Raw genomic sequence first — 22,697 nt, forward strand, 5'->3', positions numbered from 1 at the left:
AGAAGTCAAATCTAAGAAAAGAGAAAAAAGGCACTAGAAGAATAGATTGGGTTTCTACTACTAAGGAATTTGTTTGCCAGACCAATAAATACATTCTTTCCCTCATTAAATAATGGGATATAATTTAATATTTGTGAGTTCACACATGTTGGAAAAAAAACTGTGGAGCTACACTTTAGGATATTTAATCTGGCAGCCACATGCAGAATAAACTAAAAGGGGATTACTGTAACAATTTGTATAAAAAGAGTTTTTTTGGGAACCTGATTGGGCATCAGCATTAGAAAACAGAAATAAAAAGTGTTTGACTAATCTGAGGAGTTTAGCAGAGGTAGAAACTATAGGTTGGGCAACCATTTGAATAGTAAGAGGGGAAAAGAAAAATAAGAGTCCTAGGACTTGAGTGACTGTGTGAATGGTGACATCATTAAATAAAGATAAAAGCTAAAAACTCTTAAAACTCTTTCCCCCAGGGGGAGTAGGAGAAAATACTCAATGAATTTAAATGTAAAGACTGTTTTTAAATAGCAAGAAATATAACATTATGAACTATAAGTTTTTCTGACTGCACAATTGTGATGAATGATTTTAAGGAAATAACACATCATTAAATAGGTGGTTTCTTTTACCACAAATATTTTATAAAGAATTGATGAGAAATTAAAAAAAAACATTAAGAGTTATAAGTAAATTTTAGGGTAGAAAAAGAAAACATGGAGCTTTTATCCTCAACCCCATCTCTGCACAGATAAAAGGAAAGTTGGGCCCAACCCAAATGACTTCAGGCAGGAGATCCTAGACTCACATCTCTGGTTCTGGACCATAGAGGTCCCATGATGGCTTATTGGTGCTGCAGTTGTGCAGGAGTTTGCTGCACAGGGTCACATGCCTGGCAGGGTGGGATTTCCCTGGGTCTCAAATGGGAAGCTGAGGACTGGATCCCCCCAGCTTCCTAAAACACTAATATTTGATTAGATAAAACCACTTTATTAGAATAAACCACCAAAAGAAAAAAAAAACTTTTCTAGAAATATTACCTAATTTCAGATAGTAAAGGCAGCAGAACACAACAGACACTAGTATGGCAATATGTAAATCAATGGATGTGTAACTGATGTAATTCTGCAATCTGTATATGGGGTAAAAATGGGAGTTCATAACCCACTTGAATCAAAGTGTGAAATATGATATATCAAGAAATTTGTAATGTTTTGAACAACCAACAATAAAAAATTAAAAAAAAAGAAATATTACCTAATTTCAAACTATACACGTTTGGAAACAATAGCAACCTTAAAAAAAATTTAGAAGAGAAATCAGTAAAGGACTTTTGTCATTCCCTAAATTTATGTCTCTCTCTCTCCCCACCCCTTCTCTCTGAAAAGAGAACATAATTTTAGAAATGATATTTCCCAATAATTTACATTTAAATATCTGTCCCTAAAATAACACCTGAACAAGTGCATTCTAGTTAGTCTAAAAAACATTAGAATCTATGGGAGATTTCTCTACTATCATTTAAAATATTTAAAATATTCATATAATTGGATTACTAACCAAAGGTGAGTCTTCATACACAATCAGTCCATCTTTAACTGAAGGCTGAAGAGTAAGCGTTTGTACTGTGGTGTCCCTAAGGTGAAACCAACATGTTTTATAGTTAATAAGGAAATAAACCCATGTTTGATTACAAATAAAATACCACACAAAAGAAGTTCTTTTAAAATTTTGTTTCACCATCCTGCTTTTCTGAATAAAAATAAAAATAACAAGTGAAATTTCATCCAGCAACATTATGTTGTTAAATTAATATAAATTACAAGGATTTGGGAATTAATCTATGTTTATAGATTAATCAGGTTCTTCTTTTTCTTTTCTCCTTTATGATCATTTCATATCTCAGAATTACCTCATGAGGATGAAATAGAGAAATTTCAAAAAATGTTTTATATTATATATAATATTTATGTTACTTAGAAGTAATCTCAGCCAGGTGCAGTAGCGCATGCTATAATCCCAGCAATCCAGAGGCCAAGGCAGGAGGATCACAAGATGGAGGCCAGCCTGGGCAATTTCACAAGACCCTGTCTCAAAATTTAAATGTAGCTACACTTGGGTTCATTCCCAGCACAGAAAAAAAAATATAATAATAGGATGGGCAAGTTTGATAATAATTGGCATGTTGACATGGTCAAATAAATAAAGCAAGTCTACAAATTATATGATACAGCCCAATCAGCCATCACTAGGTACTAAAGCATGACTCACACCACTTCCAAGAACACTGAAGAATTACTTCATTGGATTTTAAACATTTTGCTGGGTTTACAGTAATCAAATTTATTTTCTTAAACCACTTTTTCCTATTTATCAAATGCTCCTTTAATTGATAATCTTCAAAAGTATTGATAGTGAGTTATCTTGGTGTTGTAAGCCTCTTTCCTGATGAGATATAAAGTCTGTATTACTTATGGATATTTTTGTTAAACATGCACAGAAGCTGTAGGTATTAGGCAGGTTCAAAGACTTGAGGGGATCAATTTAATATCATCCCCTTTTATATATACTGTATTTTTTTAAAATAAAATACTACAGCCAGCTGGATTAAGTCTCAGAGAATTAGAACTACTATTAAAATGTGAGTAATGACTTTCTTTGGAATGGTTCAAAGTTGTCTTTTCAAATGACCCTACCATTTAGTTAAAATAAAATGTGTAATGAAATTGTATGTGTAAGACATCACTTGGAATGTGAACTTCAAAACTTGGTGCTATAATATGCATGTGAAACTCACACCCAAATGCCAAATTTTACTACCATCTGTGAAAATTGTAAAATGTGTATCTATTTTTTTTAAAGTCATATCACATATCAATCAAAACCAAAGCAAATTTAACATAGCACTCAATTTTTTTTAAAGCAAAACAAATTCAATTGAAATTAGTTAATTGCTTTGAGAGGCAGTTGGGGTAGCAGAAAGAGGACTCTAGAGTCAGAATAATCAGTAAATTTTCCTTCTGGCTACTTGTTAGTAATATGATCTTGGGTAAGTAATAAGATCTGCCCAGGAAAATTGCTGAAGGAATGCTTGGAAAGTCTGTGGCATAGTATGTGGAAGGCAGCAGGAGTACAATAACATGCCAGCTTTAGTCATTGGTTGTTATTGTTATGGCTCTTGAAGTGACTGAAATTTCCTGGCCCAACTTCTACTTGATCTTTAGGCTTTTAGTATTAACAATACTTCTTCAAAGTCTCTTCCCTGACTCTTTGAAGACCAGAGTATGTGCTCTTGTTGTGTATTCCCTTTGACCCTTGATCTCTCCTATCTCAATCCTTAATATACTATATTGCAATTATTTATTTCAAGATTTATTTTTCTACACTGGCTAGAAAATCTAAAATATAGAACATCTATATTATCCCACTTCTGTCCCCAGTATCTAGATGTCTGGCTTATGAAAGGAATTAAATAAATATTTGCTGAACAAATAAAATAAAATATGATAAAAAGTAAAAAAATGAAACCTTACATTTTGATTTATAGTGAAGAATACAAATTTATTGGATTATGAAACATTTAAAAAAAAAAAAAACATAAAATCTGGAACCCACTCTAGTAAATGCTGGGTTATATTAAGGTTGACTCTCTTAGAGGAAAGGAGGGTCCTAATTCACCTCTATTAGAAAGCACAGCAATGTTCAGAAGGTATACTTGGGTTTGATCAGCCATGGAACTGAGAGTAGATGGTTTAATGTCTATTCTGTCCTCCAGTTGAATTGAATTTTAGACTTACTAATGTAGTGGGTAACTATTTTTTTTTTTTAACCAGGGATTGAATCCAGGGGAACTTAACCACTGAGCCACATCTCCAGCCCTTTTAATTCTACTTTTTAAATTTTGAGACATGGTCTCACTAAGTTGCTTAGGGCCTCACTAAATTGCTGAGGCTGGCTCTGAACAGGTGATCCTCCTGCCTCACTGTCCTGAGCACTGTGATTACATATATGTCCCACCACACCTAGCTAGTGGGTATTTTTCACGTCAAAGTCCTTAATTATCGGGACCTACTTTGGTATGTTGACAATATAATTATTGACATTTACAATTTCCAGATTACCTGCTTTGTTTATACCTAGCTTGAAAGAATTTTTCCTCTAACTTGAACAAATGGTGATTGGTTTCTTTTGTTTATTCTCTTGGGATCTGGCCTACTGCTATTCCTGAACCTTCTTCCAAGCTGCTATCCTCATGACACCAGCCCTCAGGGTACTTAGCACCTGTCCCCATGATATACTGCTTCATACGCTTTACCAAAAATCCATTCCAAAGAATTATTCTTTTATCGTCCCTAAAAAATCAAATTAAAATATATCTAAAATAAAGCCCTAGGAAATGTTAAGGAAAGTGAAAATATGTTGTGACAATTTATTGGTATTTATCAACTTTTGTTATGGATTAAATATCTCTAGGACAATGTTATGATATACAGTCAAACATTCATTTTCTGTACATTAATATTTATAAATTTACTGTTGGACATCCTGTATACTGCCTTTTGTTAACATATTAATTTTTAGAGTTTTGAACTAATGAAGAATAGAGCTTAATTAACTTACTTAAATTCACTGTTAATATTCTAGCAATGGAGAAGGGGTGGGTAATGAAAGGAAAAAGATGTGTTCACACAGATTTTTATAGCAATATAGTGAATTTCTCACCTCAATTCTCATATATTTAATGGGTAACAACATGATACCTTCCAGGACCAAAAAAGAAAAAGAAACTCTTGCATCATTGTCAGTAGGAAGGAAATTCAGTGTTACATTAATAATTATAGTGCTTTATAGCAGATTAAGAACAGTAAATTCAAGCTGAATTCTAATTTTAAAGAGGCAAATGAAACTGCTCTATAACACTTGGATTCTGATAGCATACGACTTGTCAAATTAGATTTCTCAAAAGACTTTTGTGCTAGAAATAAAAACCATATGTTTGAGGGAACAAGCACAAATCAGATGATTTCCATAAAAGACTAAAATGAAGATAAATACAAATAGGAAACATGGTTTTCAGTGGAAAAGTCAGCAAGAAAGAGGAACTTATGGAATAAGAGTGGATTTTTTCTCTTCTTATTACTGATCATTTCATCTGGCACATCAAAGAAAAAGCAAAGACTAGTAACATATGTGAAATGATACTGAGCTTAAAATTGGTTGGCTTGCATTTTGGATAGTTACCCTGATTATATAAGGGTGAAAAACAATATACTACCTTCTGCATAGTATATAATACAAGAAAAAAGACATCCTATAAACTATAAACTTCAACTTAATAAGGGATTTTGTTTACTGTTTACTGTTGTTGTAGATAGCATATGCATAGACTCTTAAAGACACTGTGATAATTCTTTTTAAAAAGCATTTCATTAAAATCATTGCTTTGCATTCATCACATATTTAATAAAATATATTAATTCTCCACACAGAAAGCAATGGCCTTAAGAAAATATTTTACTGCAAATTTCAATTCTATTTTGACTTGTTTCTCTCAAAAACATCTTTGAAATGCTGGCTAATAAAAATTTAGTCAATAATATCAACTAAACTAAGGAGAAAAAAAGTTGAAACACACCTTTGTCATATTTTTTTTAGCCTAAGGTTTAATAAAGAAATGGTTTTCAGTTACCAGTAATACTCGATGAATTAATTACCTAATAGTTGACATTTAAGCTATTATCAATTGTTCCTATTTCTTATGGTATTACAAACTACAGATGTCCATCAATTAAAGCCTGTGTCAATAAAGGACTGCTCAAAGAAATGTCACATTAAACTCAAAAAGCTAAACACCCAAAAAACAAATAACCAAATCAATAAATGGGCCAAGGAACTGAACAGATACTTCTCAGAAGAATCAATCAACAAATACATTAAAAACATGTTCACTAGCAATTAGAGAAATGCAAATCAAAACCACTCTAAGATTTCATCTCACTCCAGTCAGAATGGCAGCTATTAGGTATACAACCAACAATAAGTGTTGGCGAGGATGTGAGGGAAAAGGTACTCTCATACACTGCTGGTGGGACTGCAAATTGGTGCAGCCAATATGGAAAGTAGTATGAGATTTCTTGGAAAATTGGGAATGGAACCACCATTTGATCCAGCTGTCCCTCTCCTCAGTCTATACCCAAAGGACTTAAAAACAGCACACTACAGGGACACAGCCACATCAATGTTTATAACAGCACAATTCATAATAGCTAAACTGTGGAACCAACCTAAATGCCCTTCAATAGATGAATGGATAAAAATGTCACATATATACACAATGGAATATTACTCAGCAATAAAATAGAATAAAATCATGGCATTTGCAGATAACTGGATGGAATTCGAGAAGATAATGCTAAGTGAAGTTAGCCAATCCCCAAAAACCAAATGCCAAATGTTTTCTTTGATAATAAGGAGGCTGATTCATAATGGGATAGGGAGCAGGAGCATGAGAGAAATAGACGAACTCTAGATAGGGTAGAGGGATTGGAGGGGAAGGAAGGGGGCATGGGATGGTTCACTGCTATCCAAAGTACATGTATGAAGGCATGAATTGGTGTGAATATACTATGTATACACCAAGAGATATGGAAAATAATGCTCTATGTATGTAATAAGAATTGTAATGCATTCTGCTGTCATATATAAATAAAAATTTGCATAATAAAAAAAGAAATGTCACATTAAACTATTTTCCTTTTAACCTTGTGATTTTAATTTTTTTAAATTGGAGTTACTGATGTTCAATAGTAACTCACAATGATTCCAGATGCAATTAAAGTATGTAAAGACCAAGTATTTGTTAAAATAAGGAAATAAAATTAGCCTCTAGAGAGCAAGCACAATCTGTTCTGAAATGTTGCTTGTAAAGTTACTTTAAACTAATATCTTCTAATTTACGAAGAAGGAAAAGTTCTCAAAATAGTGTTTATTTTGAATATTATATTTTGATGAGTTATATTTTAATAGATGGATGTTTTATTTCTTTTAGGAAGACAATTAATAGATAAGCCTAAGAGTAAAGGAAGAAGGAGGATACAAGAGTTTCAAATAGCCAACAAAAATCTCCTTTATAATCTTCATTAAAATAAAGATGGCTATAAGAGCACTCCATTCAATAATAAATCAAACATGAGAAAAGACAGAAGAATATAGATCAAAAGAGGCACCAGATATTTGCTTATTATTTTAAACAAAGGGGTGATTATAAAAATAGAACTAAATGATACTTTTAGCAAATGATATAAGCATAATATATCTTATTATTGAGAAGTAAATACTTCTTATTGAGTAGTAAATACTTATCGAGAAGTAATATTGTCAAAAAGTAGTTTTTCAAATGAAGAAGAGTTCATGACATCATCAAAATATTATTTTAACAATGCTGATTAAAAATAAGTTGAAATAAATGTAAAGAACACTAATAATCATTAATAAAACAGAGAGTGGTACTTAAGACAAAAGTGATGCAAACAAGTTTAAGAATTAATTATTTACAAACATTCTGGTTTCTGTGCTGAATAGGGGTACATAACACCACCCTCTACCTGCAAATGACAAATTGATTTTCCCGAACACAGGAAGAAACTTCCTTAGAACCTCAAACAGATACAGTCCTTGTTGTGAGCAGTGCTGCCAACCAACTCAAAAAAAAGAAGACACAAAATAAGACTATGGTTACTGTCGTGTTAGTAAAAAAACTAGCAGTGGGCTAAATTTGAATACTTTTGGTTTGATCAATCACTTACCCTCTCAAAGCCCAAGATCTCACCTCTACCAAGGGAAATAACATAGAATATATGAGAGAATATTATGGTGAAAAGTAAGAAACATAAAAGGAAAAGGAAAAGAATGAAAGGGGAAAAGAGTATTATATATACACAGTGCTTTGAATGTTTTGAATGCTTTGAGGAAAAAGTTCTTTTAGAAAGATAAGCAAAATTTTTTTTTTCTGGTAAAGTGCCTGAAAAAACTCCAGCTTTTAAAAAAGTTGTTTTGGAGACACATAGTAGTTTATTTAGTAGTCAATCACTCATCGCTAACATGACAAAATGCAAAAAATCCTAACAAACTACAAAGGAAAGAAAGATGTTAGAGGATAATATTTATGGAAGGAAGTCTACTGGGATGTAACACTTTGCAGTTCAGAGGTAGGATGTTGCTGGGAAAGCAGGTAGAAATTAGCTACAGCAAGACAGTCACCAGCTAATTATTTCAAAACATGCTTAGTTTTCAAAATCTATTTATCTCTACCATGTCTCCTTAGGACTATTTTATTAACACTATTTTAAAAGAAATTCAATATTAAAGCCATGATGATACATCTTTTCTTGAATTTCTCTGAAAATCTTATCAGTTATTAAGTTTTTAGAAATAAAAACAAATCTACTAAGATGGTAAAAAGAAAATTGTACTTTTTATTGTTACTCTGAAAACTAGCTTTCTGCTGGGTTAAGTTTCAGGGACTCAAGATGATCTAATTTCTTTGAAGGAACTTTTCTATTTTCCAGAAAAAAATAAAAGGCAGTTTATAGGTCCTTTATCTGAATAGAAAAATGAGTATTTTAATTAGTTTTTAAAAGGGAATAGAAGAATAAATACAGAAATACAAAGTTGTATACACAGAGGCAATCAAAGGTGAGTTTGATGAATATTTTGTCCTTTGAATACACTTTTTTTTTTGGCTGGGTGGGGAGGATTGCCAGGGATTGAACCTAGAAGCACTCCACCACTGAGCCACATCCCCAGCCCTATTTTATTTTATTATTTTTATTTTTATTTAGAGATGGTCTCATTGAGTCAGTTGCTTAGGGTCTCGCCATTTCTGAGGCTGGCTTTGAACTCACGATCCCTCTGCCTCAGCTTCCTGAGCAGCTAGGATTACAAGTGTGCACCACCACACCTGGCTGGATAAATCTTTATTAGAAAATATACCACATAATAATTTATAAATTGAGTAACGAAATAAAAATGTAATAAAACATAAAAATTAGTAAATGACCATTTATCATATCATGATATTCCATAGTCTTTCATTAAACAAATAATATTGAACATATAGTAATGGGGATTGCTTTAGATACTGGAGGACTATCTGTGAACAAAACAGGTAAAAATTCCTTCCTGCAATGAACTTACATTCATATAGCATTTAAAGGAACTTATCATATTAATAACGTATTACTTTGAATTACAGAATGAACTATATTTTGCATATTAAGTACTAAAAGATATTTTACAACAGGCAATTAAATTGAAAGAATAAAATTAAAATACATTTTTTAAACATTCTTTTAGTTGTAGATGGACACCATATCTTTGTTTTATTTATTTCTTTTTTTATGTGGTGCTGAGGATCGAACCCAGTGCCTCATGCACGCAAGGCAAGCTCTCAACCACTGAGGTATAACCCCAGCCCAAAATTAAAACACATTTTTAATCATTAAGACAAATAATATATGATCCTGCTGCCATTAATGTCTACCAGAAGAGGAGTGCTCTCCACAAAGCTAGTTAAGCATGTCTCTTGGTTAATAACCCAATATATATATTTGGTGTAATACATATTGACTAAAACTTGCAATATAAGTTGAATTTTTATACAATATTATTTGATATACTATAATCCATTCTTTTATCTTCATTTGCTTGTTTATCAACCCGGAAAAATTTACAATGCTAAGGTTTTAAATTAACCAGACTTTAGCCACCCCAGTCAAATAAAAACAGTGTGTAAATAAGTGAGTACTTTTTTTACAAAAGCTATAAAGAAAATGTGACTTTAATTTTTTATAATTTTCCTATTAGGTTTTTATAATAGATTCTCTCTTTTTTTCAGATTTATTTTTTAAATTAAATTATTTATTCTAATTTGTTATATATAATGGCAGAATGCAATTCATTTCATATTATACATATAGAGTACAATTTTTCAAGTCATTGATTGCACACAAAGTATTTTCACACCATTCGTGTCTTCATACATATACTTAGGGTAATGATGTCTAACTCATTCCACCATCATTCCTACTCCATTGCCCCCTCCCTTCCTCTATCTCCCCTTTGCCCTATCTAAAGTTCCTCCATTCCTCCCATGTTCCCCCCACCATCACCATTATGAGTCAGCATTCTCATATCAAAGAAAACATTTGCCCTTTGGTTTTTTGGGATTGGCTTACTTCACTTCATATTATATTCTTCAATTCCATCCATTTACCTGCAAATGCCATGATTTTATTCTCTTTTAATAATGAGTAATGTTCCATTGTGTATATAACCAAAATTTTCCTATCCATTCATCTACTGAAGGGTGTCTGGGTTGGTTCTGTAATTTAGCTATTGTGATTTGTGCTGCTATAAACATTGATATGGCTGTGTCCCTGTAGTATGCTGTATTTAAGTCCTTTGGGTATAAACCGAGGAGTGGGACAGCTGGATCAAATGGTGGTTCCATTCCAAGTTTTCCAAGGAATCTCCATACTGCTTTCCAAATTGGCTGCACCAATTTGCAGTCCCACTAGCAATGTATGAGTGTGCCTGTTTCCCCACATCCTCGCCAACATTTATTGTTGTTTGTATTCTTGATAGCTGCCATTCTGACTGGAGTGAGATGAAATCTTAGAGTGGTTTTGATTTGCATTTCTCTAATTGCTAGAAATGTTGAACATTTTTTCATATGTTTGTTGATTGATTGTATATCCTCTTCTGAAAAGTGTCTTTTCAGTTCCTTAGCCTATTTATTGATTGAGTTATTTGGTTTTTTTGGTGTTAAGGTTTTTGAGTGCTTTATATATCCTAGAGATTAGTGCTCTAACTGATGTGCTTGTGGTAAATTAAGATTTTCTCCAATCTGTAGACTCTCTATTCACCTCACTGATTGCTTCTTTTGATGAGAAGCTTTTTAGTTTTTAGGTTTTTTTTAGATTCTCTTTAAAAACAGAACTACTGCATCATAGGAAAGACAATATATGCTGCTTTTAGCACCAAAATTTAGAGTTCACTTCAATCCTAGTCACTCTTCAAGACTAATTTTAATCAAAGAAGGAAAGGTACATGGGTTGGGGTTGTGGCTTGCAGTATAGCGCTCGCCTAGCGCTTGTGAGGTCCTCAGCACCACATAAAAATAAATAAATAAAGGTATTGTGTCCAACTACAAATTTAAAAATATATATTAAAAGAAGAAAAGTTACAGCTATGTGAGGAATTAAAAGGCCGAGAACTAAAGCAGGCCCTAAACACATTTCTTGTCATCTTGCATTTTACCTTAAAATTTGATGTAGGTTTTGAAAGCTATTCCATAATATATCCAATTTGTTTCAATATAAAAACATTTAAGTCACCACTGAGGTTATAGCAACAAGAAGCTGTGGTTGTGAGCCAACACCTTCTGGAAACTTGATTGAACTGAAGATAGCTGACACTGCATAGAAAGTTCAGTATCTGGATGCTTTTTCTGTTCTGGTATCTATCACATTATTTCATGAACCCTGATTAAATGAGTGGTTATATACAGCAATCATTTTTCATTGATTTATGAACTATGTCAGGGTAATCACTGTGGCCAGTCTCCAGAATAATGCTGAAAAGATGGTATGTGCAGCATTTTCTGACTTCTACTGGTAGACATTTCAACAACTGCACCTTTTAAAGTTTTCACATAGTTTATGTCATACTGAGACGGAAACGTTCTCTTATCTCCTGAGCCATCTCTTATAATATCTCAGAATGAACCTAAGGATATTGTTCATTTGTCCTGTTCTCTTGTTTGAATTTAGGTATTACTGCTGTTCATTTAAGTAAACCAGAACATCTTTAAATCCACCCCCAAAAAAGAGGTAAAGAAGTAAGAAGTACTTAATATATTGATGAAACAAACAAGGCATGTTTATAGGGGCAAAAAACAAGAAATAGTTTACTGCGCAATGCTATTGAAATACCAGTTCTCTCAATGAGGCCTTCCCTGGCCAATCTATTTAAAATTGTTAGCGGAGGGAAGATGGCGGCGAGGGGAGTGCATTGCCCCTGTGTGCTGCTTCACTGTGTGGGAGTATGACAAGTCAGGACGGCTAAAGGCTATCTTGTTAGGAATTTCCAGCAATAGTGGGGTGCTCCGGAACCTGGAGGAAGGATTTCCATCGCACGAGGATCGGCTACGGGGACTCAAACGCGAGAGGTTTGTCGCACGGAGGGTAACACTGCTTATTCAGCAAATCGCCCTGCGGCTAGAGTCTGCAGCGCGCGCTGGGAAACGAGGAGATAGCGACGCAGGGATACAGCGCTGCAGTTTCTGCCAGCCGTGCAAGCACCGTACTTAGGGCTGAATTCTGGGTTCGAGACGGGGGAAGGAAGCGGTCCATTTCGGTTCTCCACACCGGTCAGACCACAGAGGAGGCCAGCGGCCACTATGTTGGAGAGCTGACGTCACCATCCCTGTTTTCGACTGACCGCAGCTCATTCAGCCATAGAACAGGTAATTTCAGGCTGCCATTCGCCTGCGGCTTGTGGACAGATTGCTCGGGCTCAGTGCCTGGGTGCTTCTTAGAGCCTGCTCTTATCGGAGCGTGCACCGAGCCGAGCGCGGGGCGGCCGAGTTCCGGCTCCCAGAACTGCCCTGGCCCAGGGCTGGGGAGCCCGCGGAGGCTGCTTCTTGGAGCCTGCTCTTATCAGAGCATACACCGAGCACAGAGCGGCCGAGTTCCGGCTCCCAGAACTGCCCTGGCCCAGGGCTAGGAGCCTGCGGAAACTGCTTCTCGGTCCAGGTCCTGCTGAGGGCCGGTCAGGACTCACCCGTTGCTTTGGTTGCCCGGCAAGGGGAACGAAATGCTGCCATTCGCATAGGATACCAACATGGCAGAGATCTGATGTCATCACAAAGCGGCGGAGTAGAGAACTTCATCAATACCAGCAGCGACAGAAACAGTTGGTCTCCTGGTAGGGGGGGTGAGGCACAGACACCCGAGTCTCTCTCGATTTGTCGTCGAGCCAGAGGCGAGGAGCCGGGCCGCTGCCAGCGCCCGGAGCAGGCCCAGCGGCTCGCCGGCGTGGTGATCGCGTGACCCCAATTGGAGAGGGGGCGGAGCGGAGCCGCCACCCGCGCCCGCAAGGTGGGCAGACCCGCGACCCAGTGGTACACGGGCGTGGTAGGAGGGGCAGGGCAGAGCCGCCGCCCGCGCCTGCAAGGTAAGCAGACCTGTGACAGACTGGCGGGTCAGGCCCAGTGGCCTGCCAGTGTGGTACACACGTCACCCCAACTGGAATAGGGGCAGAGCAGATTCTTCGCCCGTGCCCGGATCAGGCCCTGCTGGTGTGGTGGTCACGTGACCCCAATTGGACTGGGGGCGGAGCGGAACCGCCACCCGTGCCCGCAGGGTGAGCAGACCTGTGACCAACCTGCAGATCAGGCCCAGCGGTCCGCAGGCGTGGTAGGAGGGGCAGGGCAGAGCCGCCGCCCGCGCCTGCAAGGTAGGCAGACCTGCGACAGACCGGCAGATCAGGCCCAGGAGCCTGCCGGCGTGGTACACACGTCACCCCAATTGGAGTAGGGGCAGAGCAGAGCCACCACCCGTGCCCGAAAGGTGGGCAGAACTGCGACTGACCAGCGGGACAGGCCCAGTGGCCTGCCAGTACGACAGACACGTCACCCCATTTGGAGTAGGGGCAGAGCAGAGCCGCCGCCCACGCCTGCAGGGTAGGCAAACCTGCAACCGACCGGCGGATCAGGCCCGGTGGCCTGCCGGCGTGGTACACTCATCACCCCAATTGGAGTAGGGGCAGAAGAGAGCCGCTGCCAGTGCCCAGAACAGGCCCAGTGACCTGCCGGAGTGGTAGTCACGACACCCCAATTGGAATAAGGAGATTGCAGAGCCGCCGCCCGCGCCTGCAAGAAAGAAACGCAAGCAGTATGAAAAGACAAGGAAAGAAAGGACCACAAGCAATGCAGGTCAACGCAACTTTAGAAGAGGTAACAGCTGCAGCAGATGGAATGTCAGATAAAGAATTCAGGATATACATGCTTCAGATGATCTGGAGTCTCAAGGAAGACATTAGACAGCAAAATCAGACAATGAAAGATCACTTCGACAATGAATTACGCAAACAAATCCAGGAAGCAAAGGATCAACTACACAGGGAGATAGAGGTTATAAAAAACACACAAACAGAAATCCTAGAAATGCAGGAAGCAATAAACCAACTTAAAAACTCAATGGAGAATACTACCAGCAGTGTAGAACACTTAGAAGATAGAACATCAGACAATGAAGACAAAGTATTTCAACTGGAAAAGAGCATAGACAGCTCAGCAAGACTGTTGAACATCCAAGAAATATGGGATAACATTAAGAGACCAAACTTAAGAGTCATTGGGATACAGGAAGGTACAGAACTCCAAACCAAAGGAATGAGCAGTCTATTCAATGAAATAATACGAGAAAACTTCCCAGACTTGAAGAATGAGACAGAATCCCAAATCCTAGAAGCCTACAGGACACCGAATGTGCAAAATCATAAGAGATCCACACCTAGACACATTATAATGAAGATGCCCAACATACAGAATAAGGAGAGAATTTTAAAAGCTATAAGAGAAAGGAAGCAGATTACATTTAGGGGTAAGCCAATCAGGATAACAGCTGATCTTTCAACACAGACTCTGAAAGCTAGAAGATCCTGGAATAACATATTTCAAACACTGAAAGAAAATGGGTTCCAACCAAGAATTGTGTATCCAGCGACATTAAGCTTCAGGATGGAAGATGAAATTAAAACCTTCCACGATAAAAAAAAGTTAAAAGAATTCGCAGCTAGAAAACCATCTCTTCAAAACATCCTCGGCAAAACATTACAGGAAGAGGAAATAGAAAATAACAATGAAAACCAACAGTGGGAGGTAGGACAGTAAAGGGGGGGAAAATAATCAAAGAGGAAAACAAACCGTGTTTAGTAACAGAAATAAACAAATATGGCTGGAAGAACAACCCATATCTCAATAATAACCCTAAATGTTAATGGCTTAAACTCACCAATCAAGAGACACAGGCTAGTAGAATGGATCACAAAACAAGACCCAACAATATGCTGCCTACAGGAGACGCATTTGATAGGAAAAGACATACATAGGCTGAAGGTGAAAGGTTGGGAAAAATCATATCACTCATATGGACTTCGGAAACAAGCAGGAGTGTCCATACTCATATCAAATAAAATAGATTTCAAGCCAAAGTTAATCAAAAGGGATAAAGAGGGACACTACATACTGCTTAAGGGAACCATACACCACAAGACATAACAATCATAAATATTTATGCCCCAAACAATGGTGCAGCTATGTTCATCAAACAAACTCTTCTCAAGTTCAAGAGTCTAATAGACCACCATACAATAATCATGGGAGACTTCAACACACCTCTATCACCACTGGACAGATCTTCCAAACAAAAGTTGAATAAGGAAACTATAGAACTCAATAACACAATTAATAACCTAGACTTAATTGACATACATAGAATATACCACCCAACATCAAGCAGTTACACTTTTTTCTCAGCAGCACATGGATCCTTCTCAAAAATAGATCATATATTATGTCACAGGGAAACTCTTAGACAATATAAAGGAGTAGAGATAATACCATGCATCTTATCTGATCATAATGGAATGAAACTGAAAATCAACGATAAAAGGAGGAAGGAAAAATCATGCATCACTTGGAGAATGAACAATAGGTTACTGAATGATCAATGGGTTATAGAAGACATCAAGGAGGAAATTAAAAAATTCTTAGAGATAAATGAAAACACAGACACAACATATCGGAATCTATGGGACACATTGAAAGCAGTTATAAGAGGAAAATTCATTGCTTGGAGTTCATTCCTTAAAAAAAGAAAAAACCAACAAATAAATGATCTCATACTTCATCTCAAAATCCTAGAAAAAGAAGAGCAAAACAACAGCAAAAGAAGTAGAAGGCAAGAAATAATTAAAATCAGAGCTGAAATTAATGAAATCGAAACAAAAGAAACAATTGAAAAAATTGACAAAACTAAAAGTTGGTTCTTTGAAAAAATAAACAAAATCGACAGACCCTTAGCCATGCTAGCTAAGAGAAGAGAGAGAACTCAAATTACTAGCATATGGGATGAAAAAGGAAATATCACAACAGACACTTCAGAAATACAGAAGATAATCAAAAACTATTTTGAATCCTTATACTCCAATAAATTAGAAGATAGTGAAGGCATAGATAAATTTCTTAAGTCATATGATCTGCCCAGATTGAGTCAGGAGGATATAGACAACCTAAACAGACCAATATCAATTGAGGAAATAGAAGAAACCATCAAAAGACTACCAACTAAGAAAAGCCCAGGACCGGATGGGTATACAGCAGAGTTTTACAAAACCTTTAAAGAAGAACTAATACCAATACTTTTCAAGCTACTTCAGGAAATAGAAAAAGAGGGAGAACTTCCAAATTCATTCTATGAGGCCAACATCACCCTGATACCTAAACCAGACAAAGACACTTCAAAGAAAGAAAACTACAGACCAATATCTCTAATGAACCTAGATGCAAAAATCCTCAATAAAATTCTGGCCACTCGGATACAAAAACATATCAAAAAAATTGTGCACCATGATCAAGTAGGATTCATCCCTGGGATGCAAGGCTGGTTCAATATACGGAAATCAATAAATGTTATTCACCACATCAATAGACTTAAAGATAAGAACCATATGATCATCTCGATAGATGCGGAAAAAGCATTCGAAAAAGTACAGCATCCCTTTATGTTCAAAACTCTAGAAAAACTAGGGATAACAGGAACATACCTCAATATTGTAAAAGCAATCTATGCTAAGCCTCAGGCTAGCATCATTCTGAATGGAGAAAAATTGAAGGCATTCCCTCTAAAATCTGGAACAAGACAGGGATGCCCTCTCTCACCACTTCTGTTCAACATAGTTCTCGAAACACTGGCCAGAGCAATTAGACAGACGAAAGAAATTAAAGGCATCAAAATAGGAAAAGAAGAACTTAAATTATCACTATTTGCAGATGACATGATTCTATACCTAGCAGACCCAAAAGGGTCTACAAAGAAACTATTAGAGCTAATAAATGAATTCAGCAAAGTGGCAGGATATAAAATCAACACGCATAAATCAAAGGCATTCCTGTATATCAGCGACAAATCCTCTGAAATGGAAATGAGGACAACCACTCCATTCACAATATCTTCAAAAATAATAAAATACTTGGGAATCAACCTAACAAAAGAGGTGAAAGACTTATACAATGAAAACTACAGAACCCTAAAGAGAGAAATAGAAGAAGATCTTAGAAGATGGAAAAATATACCCTGTTCATGGATAGGCAGAACTAACATCATCAAAATGGCGATATTACCAAAGTTCTCTATAGGTTTAATGCAATGCCAATCAAAATCCCAACGGCATTTCTTGTAGAAATAGAGAAAGCAATCATGAAATTCATATGGAAAAATAAAAGACCCAGAATAGCAAAAACAATGCTAAGCAGGAAGTGTGAATCAGGCGGTATAGTGATACCAGACTTCAAACTATACTACAGAGCAATAGTAACAAAAACAGCATGGTACTGGTACCAAAACAGGCGGGTGGACCAATGGTACAGAATAGAGGACACAGAAACCAATCCACAAAACTACAACTACCTTATATTTGATAAAGGGGCTAAAAGCATGCAATGGAGGAAGGATAGCATCTTCAACAAATGGTGCTGGGAAAACTGGAAATCCATATGCAACAAAATGAAACTGAATCCCTTTCTCTCGCCATGCACAAAAGTTAATTCAAAATGGATCAAGGAGCTTGATATCAAATCAGAGACACGCCGTCTGATAGAAGAAAAAGTTGGCTACGATCTACATACTGTGGGGTCGGGCTCCAAATTCCTCAATAGGACACCCATAGCACAAAAGTTAATAACTAGAATCAACAAATGGGACTTACTCAAACTAAAAAGTTTTTTCTCAGCAAAAGATACAATAAGAGAGGTAAATAGAGAGCCTACATCCTGGGAACAAATCTTTACTCCTCACACTTCAGATAGAGCCCTAATATCCAGAGTATACAAAGAACTCAAAAAATTAGACAATAAGAGAACAAACAACCCAATCAACAAATGGGCCAAGGACCTGAACAGACACTTCTCAGAGGAGGACATACAGTCAATCAACAAGTACATGAAAAAATGCTCACCATCTCTAGCTGTCAGAGAAATGCAAATCAAAACCACCCTAAGATACCATCTCACTCCAGTAAGATTGGCAGCCATTATGAAGTCAAACAACAACAAGTGCTGGCGAGGATGTGGGGAAAGGGTACACTTGTACATTGCTGGTGGGACTGCAGATTGGTGCGGCCAATTTGGAAAGCAGTATGGAGATTTCTTGGAAAGCTGGGAATGGAGCCACCATTTGACCCAGCTATTCCCCTTCTTGGTCTATTCCCTAAAGACCTAAAAAGAGCATGCTACAGGGACACTGCCACATCGATGTTCATAGCAGCACAATTCACAATAGCAAGACTGTGGAACCAATCTAGATGCCCTTCAATAGACGAATGGATAAAAAAATGTGGCATTTATACACAATGGAGTATTACTCTGCATTAAAAAATGACAAAATCATAGAATTTGCAGGGAAATGGATGGCATTAGAGCAGATTATGCTAAGTGAAGCTAGCCAATCCCTAAAAAACAAATGCCAAATGTCTTCTTTGATATAAGGAGAGTAACTAAGAACAGAGTAGGGACGAAGAGCAGGAGAAGAAGATTAACATTAAACAGGGATGAGAGGTGGGAGGGAAAGGGAGAGAGAAGGGAAATTGCATGGAAATGGAAGGAGACCCTCAGGGTTATACAGTGGAGGGGGTAGAGAGAGAGGAGGGGAGGGGAGGGGAGAGGAGGGGAGGGGGGATGGTGGAGGATGGGAAAGGCAGCGGAGCACAACAGACACTAGTATGGCAATATGTAAATCAATGGATGTGTAACTGATGTGATTCTGCAATCTGTGTACGGGGTGAAGGTGGGAGTTCATAACCCACTTGAATCAAAGTGTGGAATATGATATGTCAAGAAATTTGTAATGTTTTGAACAACCCACAATAAAAAATTAAAAAAAAATAAATAAAATAAAATTGTTAGCCCCTGGCTCCCTTTCTTCTTTATTTTTTTCATCAATATCTGACACAGGACATATTTCATTATCTCTCTCTCTTGCCAGCAACTAGAGCATAACATGAATGTTGCTTTTGTTCCCTGGTCAATCACTCAAGCTTAGAAAAGTAACCCGAGTATAGTACATATTTAATAATGCTGCTCAGATGGGTGCATTTCAGTCCCTTCAATCATATACCCTAAGGCCAAGCTGTGTTATTAAAAGTTCCTTAAGCATCAAGTATATCTTTCCTCTTTTCTGAAGTTTTTTCTTCCTTTTTCTCATTGCCAGACATAAGGTCCATTCCTTTTATGCTCAGATCAAATGTTCCTGACTCTTAGAAGCACCCCTTACTTTTGACTTCTACCCTACCAGTTGAACTAATGATTGATCCATAGAAATACTCTACACTTAAGATGAACTTGAGCTGTTCATATGATTGTCTCTCTTGCTAGGCATAGCTGTTATAGACAAGAGTGCAATAACATAATTTTTTATGCACCTAGTGCCTATCACCATGTTGTGTACCTTGTAGGCAGCAAAAAAATGTTTGCTCAAAGAAGGAATGAATGCATGAGTGTATTAAATAAACATTAATTATGTACTTCTAATGTATAAAGCAGAATATTAGGCACAAAGTATTATACATGAATAATTCAGAGACTATTCTTCAGGAAGTACACATGACAGATAGGGAGACAGATATAAGATAATTAAATCTAGTTCATGTCAGAAGTGATAAGGGTTATAAAAACAAAGATATCAAAATAAAGTTCAATGTGAACTCAGGGGAGACGGTAACCAATTCTGACTGAAGAAGACATGATTCTAACAATAAAATCTGATTTTATCTGCCAGTGATGCGTAGAAGATACATCCAGGCAGAGCATCAGTCAAATGTGGAGCAGTCTGGAGATTCAAGAGAAGTTTTAGGGTACATCTAGTTACCCAACATGTCTAGAACATAGTTATATGAAGGGGAGAGAGCTGGATAGGCAGGATAAGTCCAGAATGTATGGAGTCTTAAATTTCATAGTTTAGTCTGACTTTCATTTCATGGAAAATATGAAGCCATTGGAGGACCAACCATCTATCCATTTCAGAGGGAAGACTTTCTGAATGGATGTCTGAAAGGTGGCAGAAAAAGGAAAAGATATTGCATTTATTCATTTGTTTATCAAATGTTTATGAAACATTGGCTATACTCTAGACATCACAGTGGAAAAGGCAGTTGAAGACATATCCCTGCCCATAAGGGGTGGGGGCAAGCTACCTACTGAGGAGGACAGAGATAGGAACTTGTAACTGATAAAGACAGATATACTAGCAGAGCCTGTTCTATGTCAATAGCCCTAACCTTAACCATTAATAAAAGTCCTTTTGGAAAAGACACATTCTAAAACTTATAAATATAGAAACCAAAAAAATGACCTAACAGTGAAAAACAATATCTTAGTTTTTATTTGGTACTAATAAAAAAAACCCTCTTGTTTTCATTAAAAATTAAAAAAGACTATTTGGGAGAAAGCAATGTGATTGATTCACTTTATTATTTTTGTGATTTAAAGTTCTAGCCCTAAATTCAATTGATTTCTATAGCTGAACAACAGCTCACAAGGACACCTACATAGAACCAAATGGCAGAAGGGCAAAACTGACTGCACTACCTAGAGCTCAACATGCAATTTTTCAATCTCATTTACCAAACACAGAAAGCTTTCTTTGCTCCCCACTTGCAAAAACGTTTTACAAAAACAGTAACTGTTGAGAGCCACAGCCGAAGGGGCCCCAGCAAACTTCCAGCTGCCAGCAATCCAGCTGCCGGCTGATGATTGGCTCACAGCGGCCCCAGCAACATCTAGCTGATTGGCTCCTCGGCCCCAGCAACATCTAGCTGATTGGCTCCTCTGCGGTGATGCTCATTGGACTGTTTCCCTGCCCTTTCAGACCACGGAGCTGCTCATTGGGGGACTTTTTTGGCTCCGCCCACGTGACCCAGCCAATCGGCCTCAAGAGCAGGAGGATTGTGGGAGGTGGAGAGAAGCTTGTGGGGGGAGAGAGAGGCTTGTGAAAAGCCGATGGTGGCAGTTGGGCTCTGAGGGGTTTTTCCTGAGAGGCTGTTTGTTTGGCGTGTTTGGTTCTAAAAATAAAGTTAGTTTCTTTTGACAAGTGGCTTCTGATTGTGCCCAGCCAGACTGCGGCATCTGGTGGCTCGCACGGGGAGCGACTGAGGGTAAGTGAACTGCTCGCCCCTGAGGGCAGGGCGAGAGGATGGGTAGCCATTTTAAGATTCTTCTTTTGTTATTTTGTTTCACTTTTGTTTTAAGTTGCCTGTCCCTGGAGATGAGTGAGACGGAAGAAAAACCGCTCACATCTGAGGAAAAACTATTTACGTCTGAGGAACAGATAGGGAGAAAGGACGGATGCACATGTCAGGAGGATAGAAAGGCTATAATGACTTTTTGTTGTTCCCTTTTTATTTCATTCTGTCTCGGTTTTGTTTGGCGTCATCTTGTTGGGTTGTATTATAGTAGAAATACGGGATCAGAAATTAGTAAAAAACAAACTGAAAGAGTGTTAAGTAAATTGTTAGAGGAAGGAGGCATCCCAGTAAAATCAGTAGCAGTCAGGGCATACGTTGATACAATACAAAAATGTAGCCCATGGCTTTTTAAGGAGGAGTTGTTAAATATATCACAATGGAACCATCATGGTGAAGATTTAAAAAGAATAGAAAAGAAAAGCCCAGGGACTCTGCCAGTTGGCACATTGCCATTGTGGACGTTCGTATCTTGTTTGCTTAGTCCAAAGCCTTCAGTTCAGACAATGGTAGAGGAAGGAGAAGACATAATGATTCAAGTAAAAGAGAAGGTCTCTCAAGTTAGTCAGACAGAGGAAAAGATTCAAGTAAAAAAGAAGGTCTCTCAAGTTAGTCAGACAGAGGAAAAGATTCAAGTAAAAGAGAAGGCCTCTCAAGTTAGTCAGACAGAGAAAGAAAGTGTAAAACAGAAAAAGCCATCAGGGGGAAAGTTACAACAGGAGATTGCTACTAACACCTTTCTATCACCAGAGGGTGTAAGTGTCCAACCAACAGCACCACCTCTACAGGAGACTGCTACTAACACCTTTCTATCACCAGAGGACGTAAGTGTCCAACTAACAAGGTCACCTCCATATGCTGGGAGGTCCCCAACCCCCGCAGTTGATAGTTGGGATCCTGAGACAAGATCTCAAATATTAACATGCCCTGTATTTGAGGCAGGAGGGCAGCGATTTTACCAAGTTTTAAATTTCAAAACAGTGAAGCAGCTAAAAGAGGCTGTAACAACCTATGGTCCTCAAGCACCCTTCACTGTAAGCTTGGTCGAATCCATTAACAACTTGAACATGACGCCAGCAGATTGGGCTAATATGTGTAAAGCTGTGCTAAATGGAGGACAA

The 22,697-nt window shown here is 37.5% G+C and overlaps 1 protein-coding gene across 1 annotated transcript in view; it reads right to left on the reverse strand.

Moving 5' to 3' along the window:
- Positions 1 to 22,697, reverse strand: part of Vwa8 (von Willebrand factor A domain containing 8) — a 394,300-nt gene that overhangs the window by 165,307 nt on the left and 206,296 nt on the right. Inside the window, exon 22 of the mRNA XM_071611473.1 lies at positions 1,558 to 1,633. Coding sequence (XP_071467574.1) covers positions 1,558 to 1,633 — 76 coding nt within the window. The remainder of the gene's footprint in view (positions 1 to 1,557; positions 1,634 to 22,697) is intronic.

This window comes from Marmota flaviventris, chromosome 4, assembly GCF_047511675.1.
Source record: "Marmota flaviventris isolate mMarFla1 chromosome 4, mMarFla1.hap1, whole genome shotgun sequence".
In the NCBI taxonomy this organism is placed as follows: domain Eukaryota; kingdom Metazoa; phylum Chordata; class Mammalia; order Rodentia; family Sciuridae; genus Marmota; species Marmota flaviventris.